The 11,592-nt window shown below is 42.7% G+C and overlaps 1 protein-coding gene across 1 annotated transcript; it reads right to left on the minus strand.

Annotated features, from left to right (window-relative positions):
- Window positions 1–1,460: 1,460 nt before the first annotated feature.
- Window positions 1,461–9,107, minus strand: LOC307123071 (TNF superfamily member 14). The gene is made up of 6 exons (XM_079811460.1): window positions 8,721–9,107; window positions 5,404–5,439; window positions 5,279–5,312; window positions 5,124–5,189; window positions 4,070–4,304; window positions 1,461–3,995 (listed from the first exon to the last, which is right to left on the minus strand). Exons 1-6 carry the CDS (start codon window positions 8,925–8,927, stop codon window positions 3,827–3,829), a joined length of 747 nt encoding a protein of 248 aa, XP_079667586.1. The 5' UTR covers window positions 8,928–9,107; the 3' UTR covers window positions 1,461–3,826.
- Between the last annotated feature and the right edge of the window lie 2,485 nt (window positions 9,108–11,592).

An 11,592-nucleotide genomic window follows, 5' to 3' on the forward strand; every position in this document is an offset into this window, starting at 1 on the left:
ATCTATAGAAGCTCTTATTGAGAATTAACAGAGGTTTAGATATTGATGTTTTATTGAAAATTTTCTATTATCACCATTATGGTGATCAGTGTTTCCTTTATTTGGGCAGTTTGACACTTTGCTTTTTATGTGAGTTTGTGGTTTTTGTTACAGTGCTAACAAAACACATAATCTGTTCAAATCAAAAACCATTTTAAGTACATTCTAGGGGGGAAAAAGTTTAGATGCACACAGATATCAAGAATCAGCATATGAATCTCAACAATGGTGACATACTTAATGCTGCAATGCATGCTGGGAGCCATCAGTTTTATACTACGGTGGGTTTGTAGGGTTGGAGGTAAACTCTGCAGGACATCAGCTCTCTAGGACCGAACTTGCCTACTCCTGACTTAGAGGTAGAAAAATGTACCCTTAAGGGTCCCGCCCCAGTGACGGCCACTTGTACCTTAAATGATACAATTTTGTACTCTTTTTTTTGCAAGAGTGTATAGTTAGCATTCTGGGTGTGTACAGGCCTTAAGAATCAGCCAATTGGGGGAAAAATATATTTATTGTTTAATAATGTGAATATTGGAAGGGTCTCAATAACTAATGCTGGGGCTTTGGACCTGAGGTGGAAAATGTGATTTCTTATATAATAATATTAAATGTATTTTAACATGGCACCGTCTCCTGAGAATGGGCATTTAGCACACAAACTAGCAGAATGTTATTTTACATTGACAGAGAAATTAATGGGAAATGATCTGATGGGTCACATTTCAGCAATATACACTAAATATATTTAAACACCCATAGAAATTATATATATAGTTTGGGGTCAACCGATATTGATTTTTTTTTTTTTATGGCTGATGGCCGATATTTTAATAATTTACAATTAATTTATTTAATATTTAATACATTACAAATAAATAATTTGTTAAAAATCTGTAAAATAAAACGACTTCTTGATTCTGTAGTCCAATTACAGTATTTTCACAAGTAAAGAAATTGTTCAAAAGAATGAATAAAAAGGAAGTGAACACTGAAAGCAACAGGGCACTCAGTAATCTGGTGAGTTTGTGCACGCTGATAATCATATTATTTCAAATAAAGACAAGGTAACACTAAGTTTACATACAGCACACAGTATAAATGCACACAAAGCAGCATAGTTTGAAACAGGGGCGGTTCTAGGATTTTCATTTTAGGGGGGCTTAGCCCCCAGTGAGGGTATTTTAGGGTCCAAATTGCGCTATTAACTAGTAGCTTACTAACATGCATATCCATAGGATGGCTGTTTAGTAATACTTATAAAGCTCCCCCGAGAACATTTTTATTTCTCTGATCTACATGTGCATTTTAAGATGTTCTGAAGGCCAAAAAATTTGATAACAGTAGCTTGAAAACCATGTCACTGGGCAGTAGATTATTTGTCTTTCTTATCTCCACATCTCTCTTTTTTCTCTGTTTTTATCTTGCCCAGTCTCTTCCCCTCCTAACGCTGAGCTTTAACTGATATAGTTTTTCCATTTTCGTCAGTGAAGAAAGTAAATATGGTTTACATATTAACATACTGACATTAATATGTTTTATGAATACTTTTCTTAGACACGTTAATTTACTGTTTTATGTTTTTTTAATTAATTCACAAAATAAACACATTCATTATTAATCTTATGCCCAATACAGGCTGAAATAGCTGAGCTTCTTTTTATTTACTGAAGGCTACACATGGAATAATATTAATTTACAATATGTATGTACATATTCATTATTAATCTTATGCCTAATCAGAAGAAAACGGCTTTGTTAATATTTCTTGTTTGTTAATTACATTATGAATCACATTGGCCTATTTTCCATTCAAAATGGCGAAATTAGACAAAAGTGTATTCATTTGCCTGCATATTTTTGTCTTTGTTTAACATTTCTGACTTAAAGAAGCAGCTGTTTTAGCTTACATTTCTCTCACTTGACGTTGAGTCGCGCTGCTAAAATTCGCGTTTAGCCTCAGCAGATTCTGTGTGAACATAAAGCCCGCCTACTCTGATTTGATTGGTTTTCGCGAATATTTTGACATTGACGACCGGTGATGGACCAATGAGGCTCAGATGAACGCACACACCTCTGCTTCTGACGTGCGCTCTGCCCGGCGCCGTTGCGGATTGAAGAACACGCAGACTGAAGGCCTGTTCACACCGGGACGATTTTCGCGCGTTTATCGCCGACGTTCAACGCCTCGTGACTAAACAATGGGCGCTAATGTGAGTGTTCACACCGACGCGTAAAACGCCAGGCGTAAAAGCGTCATTTTAAAAAAAACGCCTCGGTTTCGTTTTTTTTTTTTTTTTGACGCGGCGCGTTAAAAACTGGCCGACCAATGAGATCAGCGCTTTTGTTCACGTGCCTGGAGCTGCTGAAGTGACAGTAAAACACGACTGGGTGGCACTCAAGAACAAAATCGGTCTTGCCGAGCACACATTGATACGAAGAAGAAGTAGTAAGTAGACAAAGAAGAAGATGGGCTGCTAATGCTGCTTGCCAGTTAGCAAAAAGTGTGTGAATGGTTTTGCCATAGACATAATATATCTGTGGTTTTGGCAAGCACGTAAATACTGTCTCTCTTCTTCTTCTGTGTGACAAGCGAGTGTCCGAAGCGTAAGTGCCGCAGCACCACCTTGTGTACCGGGAGCGCATCTACTGAATGTGCACGTTCACTCGGCGCATCGCCAATGGAAATGGCTTGGGTGTGAACACTCAAAACGCGCAGAAAAACGTCACGAAAAACATTGGCGATAAGCGCGTGCGATATTCGTCCCGGTGTGTACAGGCCTTAAAAGACGGGACGAAGCCGAAGCCTCCCGCCAGTTTCATATGCTAATTAATCACAAATTTTTTAGGAGGGCTGGGGCAGAAGTTAAGGGGGGCTGAAGCCCCCCTAAAAAGGGTCTAGAACCGCCCCTGGTTTGAAAGAAGGGTTTAAAGTTTGTCGATCCTGCGACTACGGTGTTTCCACCCAAAGTTGCACATTTAACTTATGCGTAATATTCAATTTGAACAGACTGACCACGTTTTTATCCAGTCTACAAATACACATTTCAGATATACTGTATCTCACAGCTGGATTCGACAAATTCTGCAAGGTTTATTAAATGAAATGTTTATTAGATAGTCAAAGATTTGTTTAAATGATATAAATACTACTACTTTAAATAGAACAAACAAAAAAATGTATCAGCCAATGCCGATATTTTAATAATGTCAAATATCGGTGGATATATTGGCCTTGGCAATACAGTATATCGGTCGACCACTGGAAAAACAAAATCTAAATACTATATTGCAATGATTCACAAAAATAATATATTTAAAAACTGTAATGAGAACCTGGGATGCACGATATATCGGCCAATAAGAAAATTTGGCCAATATCTTAAAGCTGATAAATAATGTATTATTCCCTTTAGCTGAGACATTTTAGGTGCAAACTGTTCGCCATGATGGGTTTGAATTGCTTGAAATATTAAAGGAAAAATAGTTCAGTGCAACGTCTGTCAAATCGGCTACATAAAAATATGAGAACATTATATTTGTGTGTTTGGGACATGGCTTTTAATGGAGAGACTTTTATTTTTGTAATCAGGCTCTCAAAAATCATATAAAAATGTGGATTTAGATTCATCGGCCAATTTATCGGTTATCAGCTTTCAAATATAAAGAATTATCGGTTATCGATATCGGCCAAAATGTTCATATCGGTACATCCCTAATGAGAACCTGTGTGTGAAACCGTGTGTGTGTGTGTGTGTGTGTTTTTCTTGCAGCAATTTGTCAGTACTCAGACCATGAAGGCACCGAAGAAGTTCTCATAAGGATCATTGTGCACCAGCGAGCTGTTATTGACCTTAACAAACACACTGTCATCTTTATTCAGGTGGAAGATGCCGCCCAGGTAGCTGCTGTCCCGCTGGCTCGTCGGCTGCTGTTTATCGGAGACGCAGAGGTACCTACAGTAAAAACATTCATGACCTTAATGCTGATAGACGGGATCTAAAGAAATTTCTGACGTCAGATGGAGTACCTGGAGTTCTGCATCAGCTCGATGGGCTTGTTGTTGTAGGTCTCTGAGCACAGCATGACTTTGTGTTGGAAGAATTTGCAGTTCTCCAGGTGGGAGATCTTGGAGAAGATGAAATAGTACCCGTCCTGCTGGATGTACAGACTGTTGTTCCTGTAGTACAGACTGTTCATGAACACTGGGTAGCTGTCAGGCCTCCATTGCAGGATGCCATCGCCTCTGGGCACGGGCGAAGCGCCTACACACACACACACACACACACACACACACACACACACACACACACACACACACACACACACACACACACACACACACATCATGCAGGAACAGGAACCCACAGTATATTTAGCAAAAAAGGGCTGACAAATTTCCTCATACATATGAAGAAAAATTGTTCAATCAACAAATCTCTGAAGAGTTTTAGCATTTTATTGAATATGGCAATGTTGCTGTATTTGGTCTTGGAATAGATCTGCTAGTATGGACTTGCTACTGCTAATAGATACATATACATAGACATAAATCCCACAGCAGATCTAGGCAGGTGGAGCTGGGAAGGTGGAGGGGTTCAGAGGAACTCTGATTGCGCTTCACTACTAGCTTACAACAAACAATGAACCAGACTATTTACATGTTGAGCAAGCAATCTCATTGGTGCAGGATCAGAAGAGGCCAATCAGCTTGTGTCATTCGGTAATGGCATTACAGGCATAATTCTGTGCGTTATTGTTCGTTCAAGCGCGAAAGAGAACTCGATACTGGCGTATGTCTTTTGTGTGTGTGTGTCATAGTCAGGTCATTCACAGACAATGCGTTCTCTTTTGTCTTGTGGAGGTTGAATGGTTTAAATTCATTTGCATGAAAAAGTGTGATCATATAATGTAAATCTAGCCAAACGCACGTTTTTTGTTAGGAATTGCAATATTTATAACTAGCTGTACTGTATATAAAATAAAACGAAGTGTATGCAATGTCCCCATTCATTCAGATAGCTGAATAAACGTGTGTGTGTGTGTGTGTGTGTGTGTGTGTGTGTGGGGGAAGTTTTTCATACTTTGCAGAAATGCTGCCGGTTTGCTCTCAGCTTTGGGCTTTATTCCAGGTGAAATGTCATTAAATTCTGTTGAGAAAAAAAGCAGGATTAACACTAAACACATGGTGAATAGTAGTATTTCACACCTGTGTGTGTGTGTGTGTGTGTTTACCAACCATGTGCACTACTGGAAAATTGGTCCTTCTCTCCCTGCAGATAAATATTTACAGCATAATTAGGATCATCATCCAAGACGTGTTTATATACTCACAAACACACACCTGAGTAAAGATAAACTCACTTTTATGTATTCCACTTTCTGGATATCTGGTGGAATCTAGGGGAAAAGAGAAAGTATTTGACAACATGTTTTTTCACAACTATTTCCTGAAATATTTTGGCTTTTCAGACGTGAATTAACTGGGAAATGAAAGCCTGTTCACACAAACATTTGGTGCGATATATGAATAAACGACTTTTAATGCATCTATTCAGACTGACACAAACATATAACCAATAACAGTCATGCTTTTGGTTGCTGTGGTAACATACAAATACAACTTAGTCTGTCATAATTTAGATTTATTGTCATAATTATGACTTTTTTTAAATGAAGATTTACCCAAGAAAGATTATTGTTTCTTATGTGGATGAAATAGGCACAGATGTTTGTATAATCTGAACCTGATGTGCTTTAAGGTGTCTAATGTGTTTGCCTGCTCTCAGACCCTGAAACTAAGAGTGCAAACCAATACATGTGTTTACAGGAAATCAACAACTAAGAGTGCAAACCAATACATGTGTTTACAGGAAATCAACACTGTAATCCGAAAAAATGAGCAAAATACTGCGGGGGTTGTGTAACCTAGTGGTTAGCAATCTGGGCTAGTGACCAAGACTCAGAGGGTTCAAACCTTCACCACCACCAAACACAACCCCTCAGGTTACGTCTGAACTCAGATCCATTAGCTAAATGACAGATTAGCCAGTCATTAATGAGAGAAGAACATCAGAAGGCCGCCTATTATTAACAGAAGACACTAGCTATGACACAAATTTTACTTAAAGGGTAACTAAACCCCTGCTCAGAGCTTAACTCCACCCACTGGCAATTTTCAAAAAATGCTGGAAAAGTGGGCAGAGCCCGGCGGACACAGAGGGGCCGAACCGAGGGCGGGGCTGAGCGGAGGGTGTGCACCCGAGACCCGCAGTGACGGGTTGATTGACAGCTGTCAGACTCGCGAGTCGCAAAGATGGAGAATGACTGGAGTGACGCCAGCTTTGCAACAGAGCGGTCATTTCTCCTACCTTCACCTGAAGTGGAGGAGGGTGGATTGTCTGTAGACATAAACCCGGAGCCTTATCAATGCGAGCCGCTGCTCAAACTGCGTTAACTCCCGATGCCGACGATGCTAGTGAAGCAGCCGAGCAAGAGAACCGACCTAATCTATCTGCGTCCGCGGCAACCACTTGCGTGCCAGGGTTTGAGAGCGCGTCTCATGTATGAAAATTATCTGTACACATTACGGGCGGCAATAAAATCGCAAGAAAAGCCTGACGTGTACTGACAACTGCATTATTTAACCGTATTTTCTTCAATACAATGTTAAAGCAAGTGTCAAGTGAGTTTCATTCATAATGTTTACTTCATGTAACATGACAGTTCATACTGGAGTAAAGCCGTTCTCATCATGTGATTGGGGGAAACATTTCTGAGGGCGTGGTGAGCTCGTGCCAAGGGCGCGGATAGTGAGCCGTTGGAGGTGCCATCCTACGTCACGATGTACCACAACGTCCAATAGGAAAATTCAACTGCAGTAGCCACCGTTCAACCTTAAGAGGGCAGCACTTTGGCGGTTTTACACCATATTTTATAGAATTAAAACACTTTATACTCAAATGTCAAAACATTTACTCGAATCAATGAACAGCATTAATAAAGCCCCAGTATTACAGATCATTAACTAAAAAAAGTTGGTTTAGGGTTTAGTTACCCTTTAAAATTTGGAATATCACAAAAAACATTTGCGAATAAAGCGGGAGGCTGCACACTGCAGAGCAAATGGGTGGAGTGTAGCTCCTCCACACTAGAGAGGAGGAGCGAATGTCATTTGTGCCTAATGGGTGGAGCTAGAATATCCAACCACACCCTAACCCTACCACAACTCTATCCCTCTAGAAATCTAAATATTGAGAAAATCTCCTTTAAAATTGTCCAAATGAATTCCTTAGCACACATATTACTACTAATAATATCAAACAATCCCTACAGGATGTGATGTCAGCACTGGGGTGGGAGGGGGAATCTGGTCATCTGACCTACACTGATGATGTCGTGACACTTCCAGCATTGGCAACATCATCTCATTCTTGGGAAAATACTGCACATGATACAAGTTTCATGAGCTCATGTGTGACCCTGGACCACAAAACCAGTCATAAGGGTCAACGTTTTGACATTGAGATGTATATATACATCATATGAAGCTGAATAAATGAGCTTGCTATTGATGTATGGTTTGTTAGGACAAAATTTGACAACTATTTGAAAATCTTGAATATGAGCGTACAAAAAAAATCAAAATTTTGAGAAAATCTCCTTTAAAGTTGTCCAAATTAAGTCCTTAGCACACATATTACTACTAATAATACATTTATGATATATTTACGGTAGGACATTCACTAAATATCTTCATGGAACATGATCTTAATATCCTAATGATTTTTGGCATAAAAGAAAAATGGATAATTTTGACCCATACAATGTATTGTTGGCTATTGCCACAGATATACCTGTGAGACGCAGGACTGCTGTTGAGCTCCAGGGTCACATATTAACTCAATAGATGGAATATTTGTGCTATTTTAAAAAATTCACACTGCAGGACATATCGCTGAAAACATACAGTTTAAAGCAGCACCTAAAATACACACTTTTTCTCAGAATAACAACCCAAGTTAAAGCCGAATGTCTCAGTATTTGGTCTAAACCTGCCGATCATGACCTCCGGCAGGATCTGAGACGATTCAAGGAGCATCTTGAGCTTTACATATTCAATGATCTCACTGCAAATACTCATAACTCTGGACGTCGTATGTGCGTGGGGATGTTTTAACCCTGTTGTTATTACTGACTTACGGCTCAAGACCAAACACAATGGCCCGGTTTCACAAACAGGGCTTAGACTAAGCCAGGATTAGTCCTTGGTTCAATTAGGGCATGTAAGTAGCTTTATAAACATGCCAGAAAATAACATTACTGATGTGCATCTCGAGACAAAACAATGGCGCTGAAATATCTTAAGATATGCTTTCAGTTAAAACACGCAATTTAGACTAGCTTAAGCCTGGTCTGTGAAACCAGGGGCATAAGTGTTCAATTTAGTTTTGGATGACTGTACTATATTTTCTTTTATTAGGTTTTGCATTTAGATGTATATTTAGACTTCATCATGGCAAAAAAAAATCTCTGTATGTATGTTTTTACCATTCATTTTCCTACAGTGGCTGTTTCTGACCACGAATATCACAATTTTAACTATTATTTTGTCCATATTTTTTGTGTGCATAGGCTTTGTACCAAACCAATGAAGTAAGAACGTATGCATGAAGACTCACCGCGTGTCTGCTGTACAGGTGACAGATGCACACAGCCTCGATGAAGACGCCCAGCAGGGCCACGGCCAGCAGCAGGTAGACGAAGGTGAGCCGCGGGGCGTCCAACTTGATGGGCACCGGACGCGGGAACGCCTGGCTGTCCACCACGAACACCTGCGGAGAGCACTCCTTCACGTCTTTATTCACACTCTCACCTGCATCCGTCATGCTGCACGTCACAAGAACTGATCTAACGAGCCAGCCGAAGGACACTTTCAGAGCCTTCCTCCATGCAGCATTACTGCATGGTCACAATGAGCACAACAAACACACGACCATAAACCATAATCTGAGCTTCAGTCTCTCTCGAGAGAGCGAGCTGACATCCTGACCCTAAACCTCACGAGTGAGAGAGAAAGAGAGAGATGAGGGTGTGTGTCTCACTGAGAGAGAGAGAGAGCGAGAGAGAGAGAGAGAGAGAGAGAGAGAGAGAGAGAGCGCAAGGGAGGGGTTCAATAAGGGAAAGAAACTAAAATGAGGAAGTTTTGGCTTTATGATAAATCTATCTGTGACGTCATATGTACGCATGTCTTCTGAAATCATTTTGTAGTTGTTCTCTATTTAAATTGCTCAATGTGAAAAGTGACAACATTCTGCTTATTAAATAAAAAAATTATTTTTATTGTTGTTGTTACTTAAAAAGTCTGTTCTGTTTAGTTTCTTTATCATGGACTTTCAGTCTGTTTTCATTCATTACAGCAATTTCTTTGTTCTATTTTACCATTTCAGTAAAACATCTGTGTATTTAAGTTGCTCCTTCTCCTCTGTTCAGTGCCAGGTATTGTTTGTGCGTAGCACGAGGTTTCATGTTGTTTGCGTGTTGAATAAAGTTGACTGTTATTGGGAAATACTTATTCTGCCTTATTCATCCTCTTTGACCCGGGAGGGTTACAGAATACCAGACAAGAAATGGATTATGCAGCAAGATCTGCTGTTGGAGCTCAGGAGAGCCATGATTTTCCTGCACGTTTTTTCCGTCTTGCCATCACTTGCCCCTACGACGATGAGACCCTGAGGTCACTTGTTCTGGATTGTGGCAAATCACGTTGACCTCCCAGACACCACTGGTCTGAACTGGAAAGAAGCCCTCATCCGCTGTCTGGAGAGTGTCCGGTCCCGATCCAGGACACTGCCAGACCCAGAGTCCGTTCCACCACCAGCGACCGCGGAGAAGTCACACGAGCCCCCCGTAGACCGAGCAGCACCATCCACCACGATGAGCGAGTCAGAGCCCGAGGATAAGAGGACAAAGCTTGACATCGCCCCGGATGAAAAGTCCCAGCACGAATGATCAGGGAAGTGAGCCCGTGACACCAGTGGCCGAGAGAATGGAGACATAGGACTGGATGATAGACTTCAATGTGCCGATAAGGTCCGCTCTCTGAATCATCTGTATTGCTCAAAGAGAACTTTTCTTCGGCACCTCTACCCCAAAGAGAGTAGACCCTAAGTCTAGTGGCTCCTCCCACCTTAAGCTCTGCATGAGACCCTCAGTCTAGTGGCTCCTCCCACCTTCAGCTCTGCATGAGACCCTCAGTCTAGTGGCTCCTCCCACCTTCAGCTCCGCCAGAGACCCTCAGTCTAGTGACTCCTCCCACCTTCAGCTCCGCCAGAGACCCTAAGTCTAGTGACTCCTCCCATCTTCAGCTCCGCCAGAGACCCTCAATCTAGTGACTCCTCCCACCTTCAGCTCTGCCAGAGACCCTCAGTCTAGTGACTCCTCCCACCTTCAGCTCTGCCAGAGACCCTAAGTCTAGTGGCTCCTCCCACCTTCAGCTCCGCCAGAGACCCTAAGTCTAGTGACTCCTCCCATCTTCAGCTCCGCCAGAGACCCTCAGTCTAGTGACTCCTCCCACCTTCAGCTCCACCAGAGACCCTAAGTCTAGTGACTCCTCCCACCTTCAGCTCTGCCAGAGACCCTAAGTCTAGTGGCTCCTCCCACCTTCAGCTTCGCCAGAGATCCTAAGTCAAGTGACTCCTCCCACCTTCAGCTCTGCCAGAGACCCTCAGTCTAGTGGCTCCTCCCACCTTCTGCTCTGCCAGAGACCCTCAGTCTAGTGACTCCTCCCACCTTCAGCTCCGCCAGAGACCCAAAGTCAAGTGACTCCTCCCACCTTCAGCTCTGCCAGAGACCCTAAGTCTAGTGGCTCCTCCCACCTTCAGCTCTGCCAGAGATCCTAAGTCAAGTGACTCCTCCCACCTTCAGCTCTGCCAGAGACCCTAAGTCTAGTGGCTCCTCCCACCTTCAGCTCTGCCAGAGACCCTAAGTCTAGTGACTCCTCCCATCTTCAGCTCCGCCAGAGACCCTAAGTCTAGTGGCTCCTCCCACCTTCAGCTCTGCCAGAGATCCTAAGTCTAGTGGCTCCTCCCACCTTCAGCTCTGCCAGAGACCCTCAGTCTAGTGACTCCTCCCACCTTCAGCTCTGCCAGAGACCCTCAGTCTAGTGGCTCCTCCCACCTTCAGCTCTGCCAGAGACCCTCAGTCTAGTGGCTCCTCCCACCTTCAGCTCCGCCAGAGACCCTAAGTCTAGTGACTCCTCCCACCTTCAGCTCTGCCAGAGACCCTAAGTCTAGTGACTCCTCCCACCTTCAGCTCCGCCAGAGACCCTAAGTCTAGTGACTCCTCCCACCTTCAGCTCCACCAGAGACCCTCAGCCTAGTGGCTCCACCGGGTTCCCTCATCCTACCAGCTCCCCCTTGGTCAGTCATCACTGCTTCCACCATGGACTTGCTGGCCATTCGCTCCACCCCTCCGGCTGCAGCAGGTTCCTCCTTCCCGACGGCATCACCTCTGTCCTCGGTCGCACCGTCATCGGGTACTCTGGCTCCACCT

This window comes from Gobio gobio (genome assembly GCF_949357685.1).
Source record: "Gobio gobio genome assembly, chromosome: 3".
Lineage (NCBI taxonomy): Eukaryota > Metazoa > Chordata > Actinopteri > Cypriniformes > Gobionidae > Gobio > Gobio gobio.